This window comes from Bos mutus, chromosome 18, assembly GCF_027580195.1.
Source record: "Bos mutus isolate GX-2022 chromosome 18, NWIPB_WYAK_1.1, whole genome shotgun sequence".
Classification (NCBI taxonomy): domain Eukaryota; kingdom Metazoa; phylum Chordata; class Mammalia; order Artiodactyla; family Bovidae; genus Bos; species Bos mutus.
This window is the reverse complement of record NC_091634.1, coordinates 27,312,013-27,338,764: the sequence shown is the minus strand read 5'-3', so window position 1 is coordinate 27,338,764 and position 26,752 is coordinate 27,312,013. Positions and strand designations below refer to the sequence as shown.

At 45.8% G+C, this 26,752-nt stretch overlaps 1 protein-coding gene across 1 annotated transcript in view; it reads right to left on the bottom strand.

Moving 5' to 3' along the window:
- Positions 1 to 26,679, bottom strand: part of RANBP10 (RAN binding protein 10) — a 60,772-nt gene extending 34,093 nt beyond the window's left edge. Inside the window, exons 1-3 of the mRNA XM_005896535.3 lie at positions 26,413 to 26,679; positions 25,493 to 25,604; positions 5,903 to 5,955 (exon numbers count right to left, since the gene is read on the bottom strand). Of these exons, the coding sequence (XP_005896597.1) occupies positions 5,903 to 5,955; positions 25,493 to 25,604; positions 26,413 to 26,647 (400 nt within the window). The 5' untranslated portion in view covers positions 26,648 to 26,679. The remainder of the gene's footprint in view (positions 1 to 5,902; positions 5,956 to 25,492; positions 25,605 to 26,412) is intronic.
- Positions 26,680 to 26,752: the final 73 nt, after the last annotated feature.

Below are 26,752 nucleotides of genomic sequence, written 5' to 3'. Positions count from 1 at the left end.
AACCCACTCCAGTGTTCTTGCCTGGAGAATACCAGGGACAGAGGAGCATGGTGGGCGTCCGTCTATTGGGTCACACAGAGTCAGACACGACTGATGCGACTTAGCAGCGGCAGCAGCAATCAAAAAGTCAGATAATTACAAGTGTTGGCAAAGATATGGAGAAATCAACCCTTATACACAGGCTAATGGGAAGTAAATGGGGCAGCCACCATGGCAATCAGTGGTAGTTCCTCAAATGACTAAACAGTATTACCATATGACCCAGCATTTCTACACCTACGTATACTCAAGAGAAATAAAAACACATGTCTGCGCAACAGCTTGTATACAAGTGTTTATAAAAGCATCAATTATAACAGCCAAAATACAGAAACGATCCAAATGACCATCAACAGATGCATGGATAAGCAAAATGTGATATGTCCATACAACAGAGTATTATTCTACCAGAGGAAGGAAGGAAGCTCTGATATATACTACAGTGTAGATGAACCTCGAAAACATTATGCTAACTGAAAGAAGCCAGTCACAAAAGGCCACATATTATGTATAATGATTCCATTGGTATGAAATCTCCAGAACAGGAAAAGTTCATGGAGACAGAAAGTAGATCAGTGGTTTCCAGAGGCCAGAAGGAGGGAAAATCCAGGAATGACTATTAATGGGTATGGAGTTTTTATACGGGATGGTGAAAATAATCTGGAATTAGATAGTAGTGATGGTAGCACAACTTTGTAACTATACTAAAACCATCGAATTGTATACTTCAGAGGAGTGAATTTTATTGGATGTTAATTATATCTCAATTTAAAACTACACAGAAAAATGAGACTGATAACAGTAATTGTTCTTTTTTACTAATTAACAAAATGGATTCAATTAATCTAAAAGATCAATCATGAAAATGTTTTTAGGTTCTGATAATAATAATCACAGTCATTTTCCTATAAATTAAGAGAACCAGATGGGCAAAGCAGAATACACTAAAAGCAATGCCACTGGAAACAAGCTGCTACTTGAACCAGCTAATAAGAGAGGAAGAGGACACAAAAAATGTGTCCCCAAAGAGCAACTGGCACTGATAAATTATTCTAAACTTGCAAACAGAAAATAATCTACATATACAGCAACGAAAATAAGGAACCCCTCCCAAAGACCTAGTAGGATTCTTCTCAAATAAACCAGATACATTGAGTTACCTCAGTATACACTCATAGGCATTTATAAATTTAACTGTCCACTTCTAATGAAATGTTTCCAGTTCAATATTTTAGGACAAGGAAAGGAAGTTTTTGGTTTTTTTTTATTAAACCATAATCTACCACCTCCTGAAGCTCCCTGGCATGCCTGAGCTCTTACAGTTCCTACTGCCCAAGATCCCTGGTCTAGCCTTGACCCCATCTAGAAGGCCTCCTCTAAATTAGGTACTCCTGAACTAGCAAATCTGATTGCATCTTGCCTCTGCTTAAAACACTCCTGCAACTCAGCCATAAAAAAAGAACAAAATAATGCCATTTGCAGCACCACAGATGAACCAAAAGACTGTCATACTGAGTGAAGTAAGTTAGACACAGAAAGATAAACATCATGTTACCACTTATATATGGAATCTAAAAAAAAAAAAAAAAAAAAAAAAGGGTATGGACTTTGCTGGTGGTCCAGTGGTTAAGACTCTACATTCCCAATGCAGGGAACACAGGTTCAATCCCTGAGCAGGGAACTAAGATCCCACATTCCACACGGATGCCAAAAAAGGGGTCGGGGGAATAAAGCAATAAAATACAAAGGATACAAATGAATTCATTTACAAAACAGAAGTAAAGTCACAGACAGAAAACAAACTTATGGTTACTAGGTGATAAGGCGGGGGAGGGATAAATTGGGAGACTGGGACTAACTACTATACACGACTATGTATATAATAGATAAATAATAAGAACCTGCTGTGGGAAGGGGGTTCAGGAGGGAGGGGATTCATGTATGCTTATGGCCGATTCATGCTGCTGCTGCTGCCAAGTCGCTTCAGTCGTGTCCGACTCTGCACGACCCCATAGACGGCAGCCCACAAGGCTCCCCCGTCCCTGGGATTCTCTAGGCAAGAACACTGGAGTGGGTTGCCATTTCCTTCTCCAAGGCATGAAAGTGAAAAGTGAAAGTGAAGTCGCTCAGTCATGACCGACTCTTAGCGACCTCATGGACTGCAGCCTACCAGGCTTCCCCATCCATGGGATTTTCCAGGCAGGAGTACTGGAGTGGGGTGCCATTGCTTTCTCCATGATTCATGCTGGTGTATGGCAAAAACCACCACAATACTGTAAAGTAATTATCCTCCAATTAAAATAATTAAAAAAAAAAAAAAACTTGCTGTATAGCACAGGGAACTCTACTCGGTACTCTGTAATGGCCTATATGGGAAAAGAATCTTAAAAAAAAAAAAAAAAAGAGTGGCTGTATGTACAACTGATTCACTGTGCTATACACCTGAAACTAACACACCATTGTAAATCAAGTACACTGCAAAAAAAAAAAAAAAAAAACAGTCCTGCAGCCCCCACTGCTTATATACATAAAAGTCTAGGCCCCTTGCCATAGTAATAAGACTCTTCCCTCAACTAGCTCATCCTGACTGTTCCCAGGAAACCATCCCATCACAGCAGACAACTTAAGAGACCCACTCACAGGCCCCATAGAATCACTGCCCAAAACCAACTGGCAAACTACTGCTGCTGCTGCTGCTGCTGCTAAGTCGCTTCAGTCGTGTCCGACTCTGTACGACCCCATAGACGGAAGCCCACCAGGCTCCCCTGTCCCTGGGAATCTCCAGGCAAGAACACTGGAGTGGGTTGCCATTTCCTTCTCCAATGCATGAAAATGAAAAGTGAAAGGGAAGTCGCTCAGTTCTGTCTGACTCTTAGCGACCCCATGGACTGCAGCCTACCAGGCTCTGCCGTCCATGGGATTTTCCAGGCAACCAGGGTGAGACAGCGCTTCACACTGTTGCACAACCATAATCATCCCTACCACCACCCTCCACTAAGTACACCTGAATCTATCAAGAGATACATCACCCCTCTAACATCTCATCTGGAGTTAACACCAAAGTCTGAAATTCTAGACACAGCTAAGGCCACCACCATCGCTCCCCTCCCACCAACCATACATCTAAATGGTCCAAATAGCCTTCATCTCAACCAATGGCCTCTTAGAAATGAGAAGAATCTGGCAGGAAGGTTTTAACTACTATCATCCTCCATCTCTCACTTCACCACCAAAATACATGCAAGTAATTTCAGGTATAACCATTTTTGAATGATGATTCTTCTGGTTTTGGAGAACATATGCTCATCACATACACACACACACACACACACAAAGTGACCCCAGAAAATGGAAAGCACTAAAGGGGATTCCGATCTTCCAAACACAGCACTGAGGTGAACAGTGGCAGGCCCCCATCATTCCTGAGCAGTGAGGGGGTCCTGTCCTCTGTCCCCTCTGTCCCTACATCTGTCCTGTGCTAGGTCTGCCCAGCCACTCAGCCAGTCCTACATCCAGGAAAGCCAGAGGCATCCATCATTCCTAGGGTGCATCCCTACCTAGATGCAACCTGATTCCTAGTTTCCACCTTACGGAACAATCAGGGAGATGATCAGATATGGCAGGAAGGAAAACCCTCAGGAGCTGGCAGGCAGAGTGAAAACGAAGACAGGTGCCATATGCATAGAACACAGAGGCTCCTTTCTCTTGCCAAAAGACAGATGCACCAGTGAGGTTGTAAACAAGGCGCTAGCCCTCCTGATGTGTTAGTGTGGGAACTAACACCTTATCCACTGTCCCCAAGCCCCTTCTCCCTAGTCACCTCCAGCGCCCAGGCAGAGTCTGACTTCACAACAACATTGCATTACAATGTCAAAGCATGTGACCCTCAGCTAACCTCTAAGCAGCCCAGAGGGGTCAAAAGCCCCATCTTATGAACAAGACAAAGAGACTAAGTCAGCTCCACACGGCTCCATCTCAAGAGTTTCAGGTCAGTTCAGCATCCCTTGAACCCCTTCTAACCTCATATGCTCCACTCCCTGGATCCTGAAGCCTTTGGCCATGTGAAAACGGTTCTTACTAAAGAAGGATGAATGTGTGGAACCCAGAACACCATGCTTTGCACATGGTAAAAGACCACATCCCGAGACCAGCTAAAAGACAGGCATGAGGACTTCTTGATGAAGGGGCTTTCGGTTATTTTAATTTTATTTATTTATTTTAAAACAGATAACATATTCACAAGAAAGAATATTTGAAAGCTTCAAAAGGGAAAAATTTTCTTCCCAGTCCTCTTCCCAGTCACCCTGATTCGAGGGGCAGCCGATATTTTAAGTTTTTCTTTAACTTTCCAAAGATATTCTATGCATGTACAAACAGATATAGTGATGCACATATTCCCTCTTTTTTTTAAAACATTTGGTAACATAATATACATTGTTTTATGCCTTATACTTTTTACTTAATAATACATCCCAGAGATTACTCCAAAGCAGTACCTGAAGAGGCTCCTCATTCTTTTCATGGCTGCACAGCATTCCTTCACAGAGATTAACAAAAATTCATTTAACCAGTGTTCAGAATTGCTTAAAGTCCCACTCAATAACAGATTATAGTAGTTATTTTTGTGTAATGAACCTATAAAAGCCTCTTTTCTCTGCAACCAAAGCCATGCAAAGGTTCAAGAGCACATTTAGTGCAAGACAAAGGTTAAGAATCAGTTTACCCTTGACGGGAAATTATCTTTCTAAGCTCCCTGTTCACAAAGAGGCAGAGCTATGACCACTGTAGATATATCTAGTCGGCCAAGGCTAGAATAACAAACATCACAGCTGCACGCTGCACAAAGAGGCCAAACATGCCACACACATTCTGATTAATACTAAACGCCACTTTTGCTCAGATTGAAGCCAATTTTTTTTAAAAGTCAGATTCCTGACAATTGTAATCCATCCTGAGCAAGTCAAGATTTCTAGTGCTTGAAAGGAGTCAATTAGGAAAAAAAACCCTGAGTGATATTAAACACAGATTGGAAAAAAACTGGAAGGTTTAAGTGGTGTTCCCTCTTTGGAAAAAGCCAGCTGCCTTCTTTGTGTCAGAGGCACAAAAAGCAGAGAGGGCCTGGGCAAAACATGGGGACTCTGCCTGCCTACCTGACAGAGTCAGGGTAGTGTGCACCTTGTCACTTAGGCCACTCAAGCCAACAAATGAATTTGGGACCATCTTCTAGAATCCACTAGCTTCTGGTAGAGGCTTTTGTCCTCTCAACTGTGCCTAGCCCAGGCCTGGGCATGAGCTGCTGGGCAGAAAACAACTGAAAGGGCGCCTGGGTGGTTGAGGAGGCCCACCGGCAGGGCCCAGAGTGCTCCTTTATAAATCTGAGGTTGCTGACTGTAAGCCGAAGTGTCACGCACATCCTATTTATTAAGATACTGCCTCAACTGTCTTCCACGTGGGAGGTCCCTTAAGGCTTTGGCCATTAACATGGTAAAGTGAAAACAGGACCTAGGTTGATGGCAGCCTTCCTCTCCAAAATGCCAGAGTCCCAGACTGGTCAAGCAAAGGCCAATGGGAGTGAGGGCTACTGAGGCGTATCCCCACAGGGAGCAAGCTCAGGTCGCTTGGTTCTGACTGTAAACAGTTCAAATTCCATGAACGACAATCACTTGCCAGTTCATTTTTGGAATGGAAGCCCATGCCATCCCGGCCCAGTGGCTACCTTTTAGGATCCTCCACCCAATGGCTTGGCTTGGCGGGTAGGCAGCCAGCAAACAAAGTCCTCTCCAGCCTGCTGGCTGCCACCATGATTCTCATCACAGAATGGATCAAGAGACCAGGACAAATGTTCTCTTAGCCAGTGACTCACCAGGAAGTCTGTTCATGTTGACGCCTTGAGCTGAGAGTCCTATTCCCATGTACCTTTGAAAAAGCACACACACAAACATTTTGGTTAACAAATGGGTTACGCATCTCCCTTCTCAAATATTTCTTGGTAAAAGAAAAACAGGAAAAGCAATGAAGGCAGAGACTCCTTTAACACACTAGTGGATCTTGGAGAACCTTTGTATTTTGATTTTCTAATGGAAATCTCTCAATGCCTTAAGCAGCTGGAAAAACAGGAGGCAGTGTCTACAACCAGGAATCACTGGCTTCAGTTTCAGAGCAAAGTTTCCTGGAATCACTGCTTCCCGTCCTTTGGCTTCTGGCTCCCAGCTAAGGCAGTGGAATCTATTCCCAAGAAGTACCTAAAGTAAGTAGTTCAATCCTACGGAGTGTTTGGCAGAATAATGCAAGTTTAAGCCACAGGGACAAGCCACTCTTCAGCAAGAACCAAGACATGGAAAAAGTACAGCCAGCTGGATCCATATAGAGTCATAAATACCCCTCATTACACAGGGTTTCTTCTCTTTTTTTTTTTTTTTTTTTTTAGGGTTTCTTCTCTTGAGGTCTCCAAACTAACTACCCTGCCCCATATATTCACCAATGGCCTCTTTAATCATCCAAAGCTGAAGGTGACAGTGTGTGAGGCCACAGAGACCCACCCTCTACTCCTTCCACCCAGGAACCTAACCAACCAAGGCTGCCACAGCCAGGTGGGACCCGTGCTGGGCAACTCTGTCAAAGATATCTCAGTTGCACTCGTGAGAGGGAAGGTCAGAGAAGGGAATGAACAGGTTTTTTTAGTCTATATAGTTGTAGTATACAAAGACACAGTAAGGTATTTCCCCAAGAACTCAGAAACTAGAGAAACAAGTCACCACCATCTAAGTGTAAAATACTAGAAACCCACATACGATGCCTGCTGTTAACCACATATGAGCATCAACATGTGGCTGAGAAGATCACAACAGTAAAAACACCAACCAAGATGGCTAAGGTGTAACTTTTGGTTGCATAATAATGTGAATGTACTTAATGCCACTGAATTGTTCACTGAAAAATAATTAAAATGGTAAAATTTATGTGATGCGTATTTTACCACAATAAAAATGTTTTTCTTGTAAAGCAATCACATGGGGTTGCCTTATTTTGACCATTTCCAAGTAGCTGGAAATTACATTCCAACTGCTCCCTGTTGTAATTGTGCAAGGAACCACCTCACATACGTTTCTCCATCTTGGACTCTTCTCTTCCTCTTCTGGCATGTTCCACGAAACATATGGACCAGTATCCTAACACTACCAGAGTCCCCACCACATGGTGCTCCAGAATCTGCGAGCCTTCCATCTGCAGTAAACTGAATGTCCTTCTCTGACTGGCTGCAACAATGGGTGTTGGAGGAGAAGAAAGGAAGGGTCTAACCTACCCATTTTCCCCTGAAGCCAGCTTTCGCATCTTTGTGGGCAGAACCCATGAAAGACACCAATCAACACATGGCCCTAATAACTGGCCTGCAAGGGTTAGGGGAAAGGAGAGGGAAGGGAAGGGAGAAAAGGGGAAGGAACAACACTTTAAAGAAAGGCTTCTATGGTTCAAAGGATTTGAGACTCTCAAACTGCCTGCTACTTCTTGCCAAAAGGGGACCTTCGGCAACCATCAAGAGCAGAAGGTGTGTAAGCCTGCTGGCAGGATTCCCATTAGGCTAAAACCTGCACATTTTCCCAGAAAAATAGCAGCCCAAATAATCAGCTTCCTGACTTTACATGGAAGAGGCTGCCAAGAGTTGGTCTCCATTCCCTTTATGCCATCTCTGACCAAACAGCAAATGACCCTGACTGCCCTGCAGTCATCAATCAACATATGCAAGTGCAATAGAGCCAGGAGTTTGGAGTTTTCCTAACTTGGATGCCAGGCCACTAATCCTGCCCTGTTTTAGAGCCCAACACCACATGCGATCCCACCCCTCACATTCAGCTTTCCTGACACTAAGATGAAGGCTTATGTGTTTGAATCACATGTGCTTCCTGGGTGACCCCTGACTGCTTAGGGCTACAAATAGGGGAGGTCAAGGGTCATCCAGGGAATGTATGCTTGGCCACTAGCAACAGAGATCTGGTTCCACAACTTCCCAAGAGAACAGGGAACTACTAAGGCACATGTACTCAAACACAAGTTACTTAGGTCTCTCAACAGGAGAAGCCCCTTCCACTTCTGGCAGCTACCCCTCAACACCTTCCTATAGACGCTACCCCACAGCTGGGGCAGTGTTTACCAGCGGATGGTCTGGGAGCCTCTGTACAAACCCCAGGGTCATCTTGAGAATCTGAGTAGGTAAGCTAAGGGTAAAGCACCCAGAAGAGACCGGTCTCCACACTTGAATGTCATGCCCCTGTAAGTGTCGTTGATACAGGGAGCAGCCCCACAGGACCCTAACTTGAAATGTTCATATGAGGTCAAGCTAAGTCAGAGTTCAAAGGGAATGAGTCCCAACTCTTCAAACACTGTGTGACATTAAGTCTTTCCAAAAGTATGACGTCCTAAAATTTCAAAAACATGCAGCCTTCTAGCAAGTATTCATACACTTGAAAACTGTTATCCAACCAGGTTAAGATAAGCAAAGAGGCAAAAAAAAACTATAAGGACACTAAAAAACACTGGATTGTACACTGTGAGTGAGCGGACTGTATGGTATATTACTTCTCAAAAACACTCAAACTAGGCATAAAAGGAAACAATCTCAACATAATAAAAGGTCTTATATGAGAAAACCACAGCTAATATTGTATTCAATGGTGAAAGTCTGAAGACTTTTCCTCTAATATCAGGAACAGGAAAGGTGCCTGCTTTCGCCACTTCTATTCAACAGAATATCAGAAGTTCTAGCTAGAGCAATTAGACAAGAGAAAGAAAGAAAAAGGCATCCAAATTGGAAAGGAATGGGTAAAACTATCTCTGTTCACAGATGACATGATTCTATACATAGAAAATTCTACATTCCACAAAAAACTGTTAGAACAAACAAATTCAGCAAAGTTTCAGATATAAAAACAACACACAGAAAACAGCTGTGTTTCAACATACTAATACTGAACAATCAAAAAAGGAAAAGAGAAAATAATTCCATTTACAATAGCATCGAAAGAATAAAATACTTAGGAATTAACTTTGCCAAGAAGGCAAAAAGCTTATACACTAAAACCCCTAAAATGTTGCTGAAATTTAAAAATACACAAATAGTGAGCTCCTTGGCAGTCCAGTGGCCAGTAGGACTTAGCACTTTTGCTGCAGGGGGGCTGGGTTCAATCCCTAGTTGGGGAACTAAGATCCCACAGGCACATGGCATGGCCGAAAAATACATTTTTTTAATTTAAGTAAATAAATAAACATAAAAAGACACAAATGGAAAAACATCTGCCCATACATGGATTGGAAGACAATATTGTTATGATGTCAATACCATCCAAAGCAATACACAGAATCAATGAGGGTGTTAAAAAAAAAAGTTAGAATCATATTTTTTTATTTCAAAACTTACAAGAAAGCTACAATAATCAAAACAGTGTTGGTACTGGCATAAAGATAGTATGGTGGATGACTACAACCCTAGAGTCCAGTTCGTCCACTGGAGGCCCTTCGAGTACTATGATCTCGTAAAGGAAAGCAGGCCATCCTTGAAGGCCTGGATCTCGGGACATCTAAAGAGGAATGCCTGTTTTACATGGAATTACCAAGGAAAAAGGAGGTGAGCATTTGCTTCCTTCTTGGTAAAAGGTCAGTCAATGCTAGGAACACTCAAAGACACAGGAGGCAAAATGGGCTCTCGCTCCCCAAGCCAGTGACTAGAATAGACAGAGCTTAGCTCCCCGACAGTTCATATGTCCACCAGGGCTTTCTTTTCAAGCAGCAGGATACATCTGAGGAGCTTGCAGGAAAAGTTATTTACCTTATAAAACAACTGAAAGTAAGCTAAACCCATCTGAAGACTATCATGTGTCTATCACATTAGACACAGTAAGTATAGAGAGACAACCGACAAGCTACCTGGCAGGGAGGCCATCGGTCGGCATCCACCTTAGTCTCTATCCTTTCCCGCAAAAAAACACGTGAGCCTGAAGAGTGACTCTGCCTCTCTGTCAGGCTCTAGAGAAGAGGGCGCCAAGTGGCCCTGCTTGGGCCAAGCTGGGTGGGGATCCACCGGAGAGCAGGACAGAGCAGGCACGGTGGCAGCAGTGGCCCTTGCAGACCACCGCCAGGTCCGCCCTGGGGCGGCAGAGGTAAACTGGGGCCCTGCAAGATGACTAGCCTTGAGAATGGACTGGTGGCCTCCGGGGCCTGTGCTGCCCCCCACCCGCTCTGCTGACTCTCCCACAAAAGCAACAGCCCACTGGATCCACTGCAGTCATGCGGAGAGTCTTGAGAACACTCCAGGCGGCTTGCATTCTTCTCCTTTCTCTTTAGTTTTCCAGATTTTCTACAATTAACATAAATTACTTTGAGAGTCATGAAAAAATCATTTTCAAGAGCCAGCTGATGGCTGCACACTGAGGAGGTTGCTGGCTCTCAGCCATCAGACTCTCTCTGGGCTGTCCCAGCGCAACATTTCAATACCAGGGAGACACAGTGGGGGACTGGGCCTTCGTGTCAGCTTCTCGGTATTCTTATTTCCCTGAACCTTGACAGGAGAGCGGAAGCTGCATGTGAAGAGCACACTCGCAGAAACAAACTAAAAGGGTCCAACTCCATGCTCAGCAGAGGAGCTGGGGCTCTGGCTCACACGGCCCCTGGTGCATCCTAAGCACCTCAGAGAGCACACCCTCGGGAGACCCCGCGGACACAGTGACACAGCCTCAGCACAGCTCTAACCGACTGGAGATTTTTCCATGACCCAGGCCAGCCTGGGGGCGGACAGAGGACAGGACCTTAGAAAGCAGGCCTCTGGACTCTCACACCCTCTGGAGATGTACAACAAGGCTTGGAGGGAGGAGACCACCCTTTGCTGTAAGCCCCCACCCAGACAGGAAAGACAGCTTGGAGTACTCCATCCAAGGAACCTCTTTGGCAACAAGTCTGATATTCCCTTCCTGCCTCCTGAAGAGAAGCACACGAGGATTCTAAAGTGACAGGGACACTTGGCAGCTGGGCTCCAGAGACAACACCTCAGACTCTGAAGCCTGGCCTCAGACACTCCAGCCTAACTCAGGACTATGAGTCTTGGATTTCGCCCCACAGCTCAGGTTCCCTGTCAGAAAAAGACAGGTTGGACTAACAGTCTCCTAAGAGCTTTCCTAGCTCTCACCTAGAGACTTCAGCTCTGGGCCGAATAATGTTTGGGTACTGTTCCAAGTGTGCTGAACCCAGATGCAAGCTCAAAATGGTAGAGACCCTGGAGCAGTGATCAAAAGCCAACAAGAAAAGACACCAAAAGAAAAGGAAATTATAGATCAATACACCTTCTGAATGGAGATGCACAAAATTTCAACAAAACTATAGCAAACCAAATTCAACAACATTAAAAGGATTAATACCACAACCAAAGGGGATTTATGCCAGGAAGTCACAGGCAATTTAACATAAGAAAATCAATGAATATAATAAACCACATTAACAGAATGAAGGGGAAAAAAAAAAAAAAAACCACAGGATCATCTCAATTGATAGAAAAAGCATCTGAAAAATCCAACACCCTTTGATAAAAACACTCAGAAAACTAGGAACAAAAGGGAACTTCTTCAATATGATAAATGGCATTTAGGAAAAATTCACAGCCAACATACCCAATGGTGAAAGACTGAAAACTTTTACCCTAAGATGAGGAGCAACACAAGGAGTCGACGTTTCACCACTGCTATTCAACACTGTACTGGAAGTTCTATTCAGATTGATTAGACAAGAAAAGAAAATAAAAGGTAAAAATTGGAAAGGAATAAGTAAAACTATTTCTATTTGCAGAGGACATGACCCTACCTATAGAAAATTCTGTATAGAGAGAATCCCAAATGATATACAGGAAGCTTACTAGAGTTAATACATACCCAAATTGAAGGATACAAAATCAACACACAAAAAGCAGCTGTGTTTCTATATACTAACACTGAACACTTAAAGGAGAAAATTAAGACAACAATTCTATTTACAATAGCATCTAAAATCAAAAAAACAAACAAAACCCTCAGGAATAAATTTAACCAAGGAGGTGAAAACGCTTGTACATGAAAAATTATAGAACATTGCTGAAAGAAATTAAAGAAGACAAAAATAAATGAAAAGACATCCTGTGTTCATGGACTGGAAGACTTCATATTGTAGATGGAAAGTGTTGTTAATACGTTCTAAGTTGGTCTACAGATTCAGCACAATCCCTGCCAAAATTCCAACAGTCTTTTTTGTAGAAGTGGAAAAGAGAACCCTCAAAATCCATACAGACTTGCTAGGGACCCCAAGTAGCTAAAACAATCTTAAAGAAAGAGCAAAGTTAAAAGATTTGTTTCCTGATTTCAAAACTCACTGTAGAACTAGCGTAACCGAAACAGTGCGGCACTGGCACAGGCAGACACGTAGGCTAGCAGGAGAGAACTGAAAGTCCGCAAGTGCATTTACACAGCCAAATCACTTCCAACAAGGGTGCCAAGTCCACTCAATGGGAGAAGAGGAGTCTCCTCAAAACTTGGTGCTGAGACAACTGGATCTCTACTTCATAGCTTGTATAAAAATTAACTCAAAACAGACCAATGATCTTAATATAAGAGCTAAACAAAAAAACACTTAAAAGATTCATGACTGGTTTAGGCAATGGATTCTTAGATACGACACCAAAAGAAAAAACAGATGAATTGGACTTCATCAAAATTAAAACTTTTATGCATCAAAGGTCATTATCAAGAAAGTGAAGAGAGAATTCTCTGGCGGTCCAGTGCTTAGGACTTCACACTTCCAATGCAGGGAGCACGGGTCTGATCCCTGGTTGGGGAACTAAGATCTCACAAGCTGTGCAGGAAGGTTAAAAAACAAAGAGTGAAAAGACAACTTGGAAATGGGAGAAAATATTTCTAAATCATAGCTTTATGAGGATCTAATATTCAAAAATATACAGAATTCCTACAACTTAACAACAAAAAGACAAAAAACTCAATTATAAACTAGCCAAAGGACTTGAGTAGACATTTCTCCAAAGAAGATATACAAGCGGCCAATAAATACATGAAAAGATGCTCAACATTACTAATCCATTAGAACTGCAAACCAAAATGAGATACTAATTCACACATAGGATGGGGAAGGAAATAAAGAAGAATAAGAGGAAGGGAGAAAGGAAAAAGGAAGTAAGTTATTGGTAAAAAAGTAAAGAAATTAGAAATTTCACACATTGCTGGTAGAGATATAAAACTGTATAGCCACTGTGGAAAACAATCTGGTAATTCCTCAAAAAGTTAAACAGAACAATCAAGCAAATTTTTTTTTCCCTGTCTGCACAAAGTGCAAAGCCCCAACTGCTCAGCCACCAGAGAATTCTTAAGTATACACTCAATCAAGCAATTCTTAAGTATACACTCAAAAGAATTGAAAAGACAAACTCACAGATACTTGCATGCCAGTGTTCATTATACCATTACTCACAATAGTCAAAGATGTAAAAAGCTCAAGTGTCCATCAACAGATGAATGGATAAAGAAAATGTGGTAAATATAAACAAGCCATAAAAAAGTAAGATTCTGACACAGGTCACAACATAAGATAAACCCTGCAAACATTATGCTAAATGAAATAAACCAGACATAAAAGGACAATGCTGTATGATTCTACTTTTATGAAATATCTACAATAAGCAAATTCATAGAGACAGAAAGGAGATTAGAGGTTACCAGGGGCTGGGAGGAGCCGGGCGGGGGCGGGGGGGGGGGGCGGGGGCGGTGGTGGATGAGGAGTTATTGCTTAATGGGTACAGAGTTTCTGTCTGGGGTGATAAAAAAGTTCTGGAAAACAGTAGTGATAGTTGCACAAGTTGAACACAATTAATACCACTGAATTTTACACTTAAAAATTGTTAAAATGGCATGTTTAATGTTGTATTTATTTTAGCACACACATGGGAGTCACCAAAAACACCCATATGGCCCTGTAGGCCAGCATTAGCCTCATCTGGCTTTTCCGGATGAGACAAGTAGGGCTTGGCACAGAGCTCAGTGGAAAGCATCAGAGTATCCAGGCCTCGTGTCGGGGCCAGAAGAAAGAAGTCCTCACCATAAGCACACAGCACGTAACAAGAGTGAAGAATACAGACCTAGCTCTTTTTTTTACTTTTATCAACTTCCCCTTTGAGGAAAGGTGGATTTTATGGGCTGGCAAGCCCAGAGACACTTTTAACAAATGTTACATTAGATATATGAACCAATGACTATGGGATCTGAACTTTTTTTTTCCCAGCCACGCTGCACAGCTTGAGGGAATCTTAGTTCCCCAATCAGGGATCCAACCTGGCCTGGCAGTGAAAATGCTGAGTCCTAACCACTGGACCACCAGGGAATTCCCTGAACATTTTTAATTTAAGCTCCATCAATTAACTGTCTCCAGGCCCACAGAGCTCTGGTAGGATGTGACAAGGAGAGAAGGGACAAGCTCCTGAGCCTCAGGGCTGAGATGGCTCTTGCGGGCTGCAGGAAGGTAGTTTGGCTGCCGAGCCTCCCAAGTCAAAGGGTCTGTCACCACTGCCCCGTCCCCTGCGTCAGCCCCGCAAGGTGCTGCTGGAATCTCACCAGACAGTTTCATCCTGACATCTAACACCTCAGCCACAGATCGGAAGGCTGGCAATCTTGTTCATATCAGAATCTGCCCCAGATAAGAAATCAACACCTCCACATCAGAGGGGACCTCTGGGGTCATCACTGACTCAATGGACATGAGTCTGAGCAAACTCCAGGAGACGGTGAAGGACAGGGAAGCCTGGCGTGCTGCAGTCCATGGGGTCGCAGAGAGTCAGACACAACTTAGTGACTAAACAACAACAACTGGGGTCATAGTTACAAAATGATCCATGGGAGACATTTCAGGAAAAACCCCAACTGACACTTAGTTCTGAAATGAGGGCTAATATTTGATGCTGGGGATTTTAGTTTGTGGTCTGATGGGCCTGCTTAAAGCCACAGTCCATCAGGACACTTGCACCTCAGGTACAAGCTTCTTCTCCAGCAGTCATCCCTCTACCCTGGCCCTCTGCCAAGAAGCCACCCAGTGACCCACTAAGCCCAACTCTGTGTAGCCCACTGACTCCCCCAAGAGGAGGGGTATTACAGAGATGAATGGACCCAACCCAGCAACATAAGGAAGACCATATCTGAAGGCAAAGGAGTCATGAGACAGGACGTGCTTGCAGGGAGGAAGGCGGTTTTGAATGTGTCCGGAGACCCTCATGCATCCAACACCACCAGCACCATCAAAGCACCCAGAGAGCCCACGACACAGGAACAGACAGAATAGCCCCCATGGATGGCTCTAGGAAGGTTATTCATAACCCTGGACTCTGCCTCCTTCCTTAAAGAATCTCTTGGGAGACTCAAGGACCAAGCCTTGAATTTACAGAGCTTATCATATTCCAGCATATTACCAAATATGCTGCCCTTAACTGTAATAGCACATTGGCACCCCACCTTAATGTGAGCAGGTTCTTCCCAGACCCCCACAACCCATAAGCTCCAGACACTAACCTCTCTGGCACTGTGTGTCAAAGCTGGAGCAGAGCTGAGTGTGGACACAGCAAATGCTCTTAGGTTCTCAGATAGTACCCTTAGCTCCCTAGTTATAGGTATTCATCCAGAAACTGGCCTTGAGTTTGCTTCTTTGTAAGTCAGCACCTTTTCATCATTCTCAGCACAGGGTTCTATTCAAGTAGCCTGCCATTACCTGGAAACTAAGTCCTAATGATTTTGATTTAGGTCATACCTGAATGGTCTAGTGTTTTTCCCTACTTTCTTCAATTTAAGTCTGAAGTTGGCAATAAGGAGTTCATGGTCTGAGCCACAGTCAGCTCCTGGTCTTGTTTTTGCTGACTGTATAGAGCTTCTCCCATCTTTGGCTGCAAAGAATATAATTAATCTGATTTCAGTGTTGACCATCTGGTGATGTCCATGTGTAGAGTCTTCTCGTGTTGTTGGGAGAGGGTGTTTGTTATGACCAGAGCATTTTCTTGGCAAAACTCTATTAGTCTTTGCCCTGCTTCATTCCGTATTCCAAGGCCACATTTGCCTGTTACTCCAGGTGTTTTTTGACTTCCTACTTTTGCATTCCAGTCCCCTATAATGAAAAGGACATCTTTTTTGGGTGTTAGTTCTAAAAGGTCTTGTAGGTCTTCATAGAACCATTCAACTTCAGCTTCTTCGGCATTACTGGTTGGGGCATAGACTTGGATTACTGTGATATTGAATGGTTTGCCTTGGAAACGAACAGAGATCATTCTGTCGTTTTTGAGACTGCATCCAAGTACTGCATTTCGGACTCTTTTGTTGACCATCATGGCCACTCCATTTCTTCTGAGGGATTCCTGCCCGCAGTAGTAGATATAATGGTCATCTGAGTTAAATTCACCCATTCCAGTCCATTTCAGTTCGCTGATTCCTAGAATGTCGACATTCACTCTTGCCATCTCTTGTTTGACCACTTCCAATTTGCCTTGATTCATGGACCTGACATTCCAGGTTCCTATGCAATATTGCTCTTTACAGCATCGGACCTTGCTTCTATCACCAGTCACATCCACAGCTGGGTATTCTTTTTGCTTTGGCTCCATCCCTTCATTCTTCCTGGAGTTATTTCTCCACTGATCTCCAGTAGCATATTGGGCACCTACTGACCTGGGGAGTTTCTCTTTCAGTATCCTATCATTTTGCCTTTTCATACTGTTCATGGGGTTCTCAAGGCAAGAATACCGAAGTGGTTTGCCATTCCCTTCTCCAGTGGACCACATTCTGTCAGATCTCTCCACCATGACCCACCCATTTTGGGTTGCCCCACAGGCATGGCTTAGTTTCACTGAGTTAGACAAGGCTGTGGTCCTAGTGTGATTAGATTGACTACTTTTCTGTGAGTATGGTTTCAGTGTGTCTGCCCTCTGATGCCCTCTTGCAACACCTACCATCTTACTTGGGTTTCTCTTACCTTTGGCGTGGAGTATCTCTTCACGGCTGCGCCAGCAAAACGCAGCCAATGCTCCTTACCTTGGACGAGGGGTATCTCCTCACCACCACCCTTTCTGACCTTCAACATGGGACAGCTCCTCTAGGCCCTCTTGTGCCCACAGGACTGGAAAAGGTCAGTTTTCATTCCAATTCCAAAGAAAGGCAATGCCAAAGAATACTCAAACTATCGCACAATTGCACTCATCTCACACGCTAGTAAAGTAATGCTCAAAATTCTCCAAGCCAGGCTTCAGCAATATGTGAACCATGAACTTCCTGATGTTCAAGCTGGTTTTAGAAAAGGCAGAGGAACCAGAGATCAAATTGCCAACATCTGCTGGATCATGGAAAAAGCAAGAGAGTTCCAGAAAAACATCTATTTCTGCTTTATTGACTATGCCAAAGCCTTTGACTGTGTGGATCACAATAAACTGTGGAAAATTCTTCAAGAGATGGGAATACCAGACCACCTGATCTGCCTCTTGAGAAATTTGTATGCAGGTCAGGAAGCAACAGTTAGAACTGGACATGGACCAACAGACTGGTTCCAAATAGGAAAAGGAGTACGTCAAGGCTGTATATTGTCACTGTGCTTATTTAACTTATATGCAGAGTACATCATGAGAAACGCTGGACTGGAAGAAACACAAGCTGGAATCAAGATTGCCGGGAGTTGGAGAAGGAAATGGAAACCCACTCCAGTACTCTTGCCTTGAAAATCCCATGGGTGGAGGAGCTTGGTGCAGGCTACTATCCATGGGGTCGCAAAGAGTTGGGCACGACTGAGCGACTTCACTTTCACTTTAGAACCATAAATGTAATTGGTTTTCCTACCTTTTCATGCCAATTTATTCCATTAAAAATAGAATACAAAAAAAAAAAAAAAGATTGCCGGGAGAAATATCAATAACCTCAGATATGCAGATGACACCACCCTTATGGCAGAAAGTGAAGAGGAACTCAAAAGCCTCTTGATGAAAGTGAAAGTGGAGAGTGAAAAAGTTGGCTTAAAGCTCAACATTCAGAAAACGAAGATCATGGCATCCGGTCCCATCACTTCATGGGAAATAGATGGGGAAACAGTGGAAACAGTGTCAGACTTTATTTTTCTGGGCTCCAAAATCACTACAGATGGTGACTGCAGCCATGAAATTAAAAGACGCTTACTCCTTGGAAGGAAAGTTATGACCAACCTAGACAGCATATTCAAAAGCAGAGACATTACTTTGCCAACAAAGGTTCGTCTAGTCAAGGCTATGGTTTTTCCTGTGGTCATGTATGGATGTGAGAGTTGGACTGTGAAGAAGGCTAAGCACCGAAGAATTGATGCTTTTGAACTGTGTTGTTGGAGAAGACTCTTGAGAGTCCCTTGGACTGCAAGGAGATCCAACCAGTCCATTGTGAAGGAGATCAGCCCTGGGATTTCTTTGGAAGGGATGATGCTAAAGCTGAAACTCCAGTACTTTGGCCACCTCATGCGAAGAGTTGACTCACTGGAAAAGACTCTGATGCTGGGAGGGATTAGGGGCAAGAGGCGAAGGGGATGACAGAGGATGAGATGGCTGGATGGCATCACTGACTCGATGGACGTGAGTCTGAGTGAACTCCGGGAGTTGGTGATAGACAGGGAGGCCTGGCGTGCTGCGATTCATGGGGTTGCAAAGAGTCAGACACGACTGAGCGACTGATCTGAATGATTTTGAAAGCATTGAATTCCATGTAATAAACCCCCTACCTGCTTACAGTACCTGAAATCATTTTCTCTTCTCTGCAATGTTCCCAAATGATACAGCATACATAACAGCAATAACCTGCATTTGTTTAAATCTGCATCTCTCTGTCCCCTCTGCTATTTTTAAAATGTACACTGTGTCAGGTGTTGCAAGAGTATTCTTTTACAGTTAAAAAAAATTATAGGTAAAATAAAAATACATTTTGGTTAAAAAAAGAAAAAAGGCAAGGCATATATAACTACCAATAAACTCCTGGCACAACAGTTGATACTAAAAGAGAACCCTGTATAAAATAGCCCATGCCAATTTCAGACACATGGCTTTGTAAACTGGGTTATAACCAATTCTACTCAGCAGACTGTCTCCTCTACTTCTTTCCTCTTGGTTCAGCTTGACCTCAGCAAAGTCCTCCAGAAGAAAAGAGCTGAGCCCTCGGACCATCGGGGCACACTGCCTTTCTCCTCTCTCCACCTCTTCTCATCTGAAATTGTCTCTGCCCCAAGGACCAGTAGGTTTCTGTATCATATGAAACTCTGACAAAAAGACAGTAGCTGCCTGGTGTGCTGGGCAGTAAGAAAACTTCTGGGGCTCTGTCTGGACAAGAATGAGTGCTGCTATTGGTCCATAATGTTTTCCACGGAAGCTGAGCAGACAGTGCAGGTATTTGAGCCTTGACACTTGGGGTCCATAACCTAAAGTAAACTTCTCTGAATCCCAAGCCATCTCTAAGGTCCAAGAGGTAGGAGCGGCAGAGAGCATGTGAAGAACACAAAGACTTACCCCTCCCCTGCTTCCCTAAACAGTCCAGAGCATATTTTAACTAGCCCTTTCCTGACACGGGGCTGGGCCCTGTTCCAGCAGCAAGCCCCCCACCCCACTGCTTCTTTTCTAGCAAGAGTCACAACCTCACATTTCAATTACAACAAAACACCAAGGATCTTGGAGCTAGACAGATTTCTAGGGAGGCAGAGGAACATCCTTGCATTTAGACGTGGTGTTATCCACCCCTCTCCTAGTGGTCAGTCCCTTCTTTCTAACTGACCTCTGACTATAGAGACCCACTCTGGGGCCCCTGATTCCTTCTCAATGGTCCCAGAATAGGATGGCACATGGTGCCTGAAGTGCAGAGCTGCTGAGCCCATCCTCCTATTTGCTCCACTCCAAGGAGCTCCTGCTGCCCTTCTAATGGGAAATCCCCCTTGCATGGCGACCTATCCAGGAAACAGACCAAACATGCCTGAGAACAAAAAATAATGGGGGTGTGGCGGAGGGGCTGGGGGAAGGCGTGAAGTGAATTTTAGAAATTTCTCTACAGGCTGATCCTTGACAAGGAAGTCCCCAGTTTTGAAGAAAGAAGCCACACTCCCCACTCTCAGCTCACCGGTGGAGCCTGGGTGGTGACATACAATGGGCAGAGAGGTCTCAGGGAAGCCCACATGTGCTCAGGGCAGGAGTGGGTCTTACCAGAAAAGTGGACACCACATGGACTCCAGTCTTCTTGCTCTAGGCCAGATCACACCTGAGTACACCCACCCAACTAGACCTGGACTTTAACACCCAACACAGGTCAGTGATACAAGGCTCCAAGCTGCTCCAGAGCCTCAACATGCTGGGTCTCCAGAAACAGTGCCACGCGTTACTAGGGAGAGATGCAGTCAGTGTCTGCCCAGGAGGCCATCAGCACTGGGGGGTAGTCAGCGCGAACAAGGAACCACCGTCAGCAGCCGCCTTGGGCAAAGACAGCACCAACTTCTCAAGGTTGGCAGGACAAGGCCTTCCCCAGGTCCACAGATGGGCACCAAGTTTCTCAACTGCACTGTACACAGCAGAGACTGGAGTGGGGAATCCCAGGGTTGAGGGGCCAGCCACAGGCTGCCTCTCACTGGAAGGCCTGTGCTCAAGTGGCTCACCAAACCAGAAACATGGCAGGTGAGGTCTTAATTGGGTGAGTGGATCTCTGAGTCTGGATGGAAAATTCTGGACAGTATTGCCTTTCAGATGGGACTTAACAAATCAGAGTACCAGAGAATACCAGCACACACAGAGGCCTTCTGCCTCTGAGAAGTCACTCTGGCTGCCAGTCTTCAACCTCCTGCCTCCGCATCCCACCAAACAGGAGAGAGGCCAGCCAAGAGAGAGAAAAGATAACTGCTGAAGGGAAGCCACAGCTGGAATCGAGGACCTAAAAGCACCAGCCTGCACCGGACTGGGATCTCAGCCAGCTGGGCCTGGTGGAACCAGACCAGTGGAGTCTCTTCTCCCCTATCCATGCTCAAAAGTGCAGGCAGATCCAAAATCCTCATACATTGCTGTCCTCAGGATAAGGCCAAGCTCCTTAGCCAAAGCACACTGGCCACGTATTTCTGACCTGGTCCCTGCCTCTCTCATGCTCCGTGTTCCCCATCTTTTGATGCACTGCTCCCTCTGTCTAGGGTCTCGCTTCTCGCTTTGTTCACCTGGAATGCTCCAATCTGCCCTTCCAGATTCAGCATCCTCACTTCTTCTATGAAGTTTTCCCAAATTCTCAGGTACAGGAGGAAGTCCAACCTCTGGGCCACCCCTGGGGACGGCACACATCATGGATGGGCTTCTGCTACACCACCCTGTGAGGGCATGTGCACAGGCATACCTGCCTCCTCTCCAGATGGGCCTCAGGCCTGTGTTCCTGGGGCCCAGGCCTGGGACCGGGACAAAACGATGCATGCTTCGCTGTGATGTGGAGAATTAATGATGACCACACTGCTGACTGGCCAAAGAAAGTTAGCTACAAGTGCGAGGAAAGGCAGGCTGGCTGTGGCCAGAGGGCCAGAGGGCCTGAGCACCAGCTGCAGAGGAGAGGAGACCCCCCACCCCCCCCCATTCCATCCGGTGCTCTAGCCCAGGCTTGCTGTTCTTGGGCAGAGCCACTCATCACATGTCAGAAGGCCGCCACCACTGCTGCTGGGATGATGTTACAGTCTATTTTGAGGGTCACACTGGAGCATCTGTCAGCCTGGCCAGCCACACCCTCTATGTGTCATCACTAAGAGCCGGAGACACCCAAAGGTCCACAAACTCTGCCTGAGCACGTCACTCCCCAGGGACCCTCGGTTTCAGGGCCTCCTTGGCTTCCTAACAAAATCAACTGAGATGCCCTTATCTCCTGGCACCAGGGGCAGGGCTCTGATGTCTCCTCTTGGGGTTCCCAGCTCTGGTGACTCGGCAAAATGCAGCTAAAACCCGTCAGTGTGAGCCCAGCTCTTAGCTCAAACATAACCCCTTCCTTCTCCAGCCCTCCCTTATATGTGAAGAGCGCCCAGACGTCAAGCCAGTTACCAACCAGGCTCATTTTTAAGTCCAACAGGTCTCACTTGCTGAGAAACTCCTACTCATCCCTCAAAACCATGCCCAGGCTCTGCCTCCTCACGCAGACAACCCTTCAGTCCATTCTTTGGTAGGTAGGCCAAAGGCTTTCTGAGGACAAGGCTGGCCTGTGCAGGCTTTCCTGTTGTTCTCCCTGTACCAAGCATGCACTTGGCACATAGCAGGTACGAATCAATATAACCCTTGAAATGAAATCTAACTGGACACGCTTGAAAGTCAAAGTCACCTCTGACTCTTTGTGACCCTGTGGACTGCAGCCCGCCAGGCCCCTCTCTCCATGGAACTCTCTAGGCAAGAATACTGGAGTGGATTGTCATTTCCTTCTCCAGGGCATCTTCCCAACCCCTGGAATCCCGACCCAGGGATCAGACCTGGGTCTCCCGCATTGCAGGCAGATTCTTTACTGTCTGAGCCATAAGGCAATCAGACACGCTTAGTGTATTCTTCTACAAAAGACATCTTCAGAACAAAGGCCTTTCTGGAAAACAGTGATACTGATGATTCGGTTCATCAACACCTTTTAAAAAGGAGGCCTGTCCCCAAATCTGCAGAAAAACAGGTCTACAGATTCAGCAGAATGTTAAGTCAACCAAGCCCAGTCCACCGCATGCCACACTTCTCTGGTCCCAATCAGCACTAAGCACCTTTTGGCTCTCTAAGAACACTAGGACCTCCTAAGATTCCGACTGGACATTCTCTCCACCCAGGGGAAGAATGCAACAGGGAAAGGTGGCAGCGGCGTGGACGCACGTGTCTGGGATCAGGTGAAGGCACTGACAAGTTAGGCTACTCCACTGCACGCCCTAAGCCCTGTGGCCAGGGTAGGTCGCCAAACATCCCTGGGGCTCAGGGCTCACCCATGAAACAGGTACATCATCATTCACTCCAGCCACTTTCCAGAGATGCATGAAGATGGAACTAGATAATACAGGAAAGCTACACAACCGGTTAACACCTGGGTTGTGGACCAAATCCAGGTCAGAAACACACCTTCAACACTGACGGCAAACAGGAAACAAGCTGATGACTGTCTGCCCTGGAACAGCCCCTGGCCTCCTCAAAACCACAGCTGGCCCATCTGGCTATATCCTAGCCATGAGACGGCTTTCAGTAATTCCATAAAGAGGCCATAGGAGACATTCGTACACCTTTCCTCTGAAAGCGGTCAACTAAAGCAGGCCACCACAAGCATACGTGACTCGCGACCTTTCTATGACTGAGGTTTCCAGGTCAACCTCACAGCTATATTTACCACATGTAAAACTGCTGGGAAAGCTGGGAGAAGATGTTCAACTTTCTGAGGATTTGCAGGCAACACCAACAGTATGACAATCTAGCAAGACACGGGGTCTTTTACAGCAAGATCCACTTATAACTGAAAGGTTAAAAGCCAGGTGAAGGAAATCGGGTCTCTGCATTTAAACACTCCCCTTCTGAAAAACTATTCTCTCCTTTTACTAGCTCAGCTGTTATCCAAAATGATCCATTTTCCTGCCTACAAGGTTAGGACGTGCCAATCCACTTCTTTGGCAGTGTAAGACTGAAACACCAACGTTTCAGTCTACACTGCAACTATTTTTGCCGTGTTTGTTTCATCTTAAGAGGCCATTCTTATTCATGTGAGTTCAAGCACATTAAATGTATGTGCTTTTATCAGACAGCGGAAAGGGAAAATAGAAGGTTCAAAGTGAAAATCGTTCAGTCATGTCCAACTCTTTGCAACCCCATGGACTATATAGTCCATGGAATTCTTCAGGCCAGAATACTGGAGTGGGTAGCCTTTCCCTTCTCCAGGGAATCTTCCCAACCCAGGGATTGAACCCAGGTCTTCTGCATTGCAGGCAGCTTCTCTAACAGCTGAGCCACAAGGGAAGCCCAAGAATACTGGAGTGGGGAGTCTATCCTTTCTGCAGTGGACCTTCCCGACCCAGGAATTGAACCAGGGTCTCTAAAGGGCACCGATCGGGACTTCCCGGGTGGTCCAGTGACGAAGATTCCACGCTCCCAATGCAGGTGGACCTGCATTCAATCCCGGGTTGGGGGGCTAAGGTCCCACATGCCATGTAAGACCTGGCACAGCCAAATAAAGAAATATATTTAAAAACAAATAAATAAAGAGCTCCGATAATATAAACTTCCTATCTGTAAATTCACTACATGGAGATAAAAGTAAAAGATGTAATAGCTCGCCACGGTCAGAATTTCACAGAATTCTGGGATTAAAGGTAGCTCAGATGCTGGCCTAGCTCCCCAGAGGACAGACAAGCAGATGGAAGCCCTGTTACTACCCACAACCACAGAGCCCTCCCAGGCAGGGATGTTACAACTTCACCGAGGAAGCAGACAAAGCTCCAACTCCAGCAGTCCTGCCCCTAGCAAAGCCCCCTGGCCGTGCATTTTGCATGTACCACAAGGGGGACTGTCCCTTGAGAAAGGAAGTACTCTGAATGCTCAAAAACACACATTCAGGGTAGAAACAAAGATCACTGGTGGGGTTGGCAAACCACCCAAACCAGACCTAAGGTTTGATGAGGAAAATCTTTCCAAGCCAGCTAAAATCATTTTATTTCGTAACTTAAACACCTGCTTTGTGATAATCACCAGAAAAAAAAAAAAGAGGCAAACTAGGAGAAGAAAAGGAAGAGAAATGAAAAATTTCCCCTCTGATTTCCTATATCTGCTTAGATCACCCTAAACTAGGGAGCCTCCCCAGTGCTGACTTTAATGAGGACCTTCCTAAAGCTGGTCCAACTGGTGTTCAAGTCACTGGACTGAAAAACAAGTTTATAAGTAGCAAGGTCACCTGATTCTGACCATGTCCATGCTGTTTACCCTAAGATGACAGGCCAGTGGTTGCCACAGCTTTGATGAATGCTGCAAAGACTCTACTATCTCTTTGAAGCCCCCAGGGGCCTCTATATGACTAAATGCCATAAAAAGGAACCTTGAATACAGCAACAGCGTGAAAGGAGGGAAGTGACAAACATCACACAACGTGGAGGAACTTCATTCTGGACGCTCAACTGTTAATGTAAACTTGTTACTTGTTTCCCTGACTTGTGAGGGAAACAGTCATTACATCATCACCAAAGAGAAGCCCCTCTTCTACAAAATGTACCTACTTGCCATCAAAAGCTACTGCTTAGACCAGTTCATGACCACAGCCGGGTAACAGGCACCCACTACTCAACCCTTTGCAGCTCAGACCCATGCAGCTCAGCAGCTCATACAGGCACAAGCGTCAACCAGGAGACCTCAAACTCTGACCCAGGGAACAGATCAGTGTTGGGGGCAAGGTGGTCAGGAGGGGCTTACCCATCTCTTCCTTTGCTGACAATCTTCACCTCAAAGTAATAAATGCCACAGGCAGCAGGTATGGGATGGGTGGCACGCACTGACGCCGCATCTTTGTGATTTTTGCCATGACCTAATAGAAGAGGACAAGGAAGAAATTTCAGCAGAGGGAGATACAAATGGAAGCCTCATTCCTCTCTGCTCCACGGCAACTTTACCCCTTCACGGCCAGAGGAAGCCCTTGCAGAGTCCAAGAAATAATCAGACAACAACTAAGCAAATACATAAACCTCCCACCTTTGGTTCACCTCCTGCTAAGCACAGCAGCCCTGCCTGGGACTCTGTCCACCACAGAAACCACAGGAGGGTACCTGCAATGTGGGTGCCTACATGAGAGATTTCCTAGTGCTGCTGGCAGACTCCTCAAGACACAGGCAGCCCACTTGGAAGAATAGGGGAGGGAGAGGCAGCCCTGGAAGATGCCCCCACGATTTGGGGCAGAACCTCAGGCCCTGTCTGGGATGGAACCTGCCTGTCTGGCAGGTGAGCAAGCTCATGGACCTCTGGTTGATGGAGGGGATGTGACCACCCTTTTCTTCAGACACTTTTGAAACTAAGCAGTGGTAAAGGGCTCAGCTAGAATCCCTGGAGCTACCTCAGGACAAGCAGGAAGGCCCTGGGAAGAAGGTCCACGCCAATCACCCAACAGGTGGTTTGGACATCTGTTGCGGTTCTCCTGACACCGGGTGTCTCAGGGCAGAACAGACAAGGCAGTCAATTACTGGCCTGGTCAGCTCCACCACCCTAGACACCCTACAGGAGCTAAGGCCCAACCCAGAGCACCCAAGCTGGGGAAGGGACATGATGCAGCACCGGCTGGGCAGCACAGCTACCCTGTGGACAGTCTGGCCTTTTCCTCCCCTCGGCCAGAAGACCGATACCTTTATAGTGGACGCGGAGGTTGCCCTGGGAGAGGCCGATGTAGTTGTACTTGTCCTTGGGGCTCCAGGAGCGCGGCAGCGGCGTCTCGTGCTGGTTGACCGCAGGATACAGGCGCTGCAAGCGCCGGCTCAGTTCCTGCTCCCCTGGGGACGGCAGCCCGCACCCAGTGGCCCCGCCGGAGGAGTCTCCAACCTGAGGGCTCCCAGCTCCCGGGTCCGCCGTCGCCGCCGCCATCTTGGAGGGAGCTGCTATTGTGTCACTGGGGGCGGGGAAGAGCAGGACAAGATCCGCCCCGCTCAGCCAATGACCAGAGAGCCAACCCGGGCCACAGGGAAACCG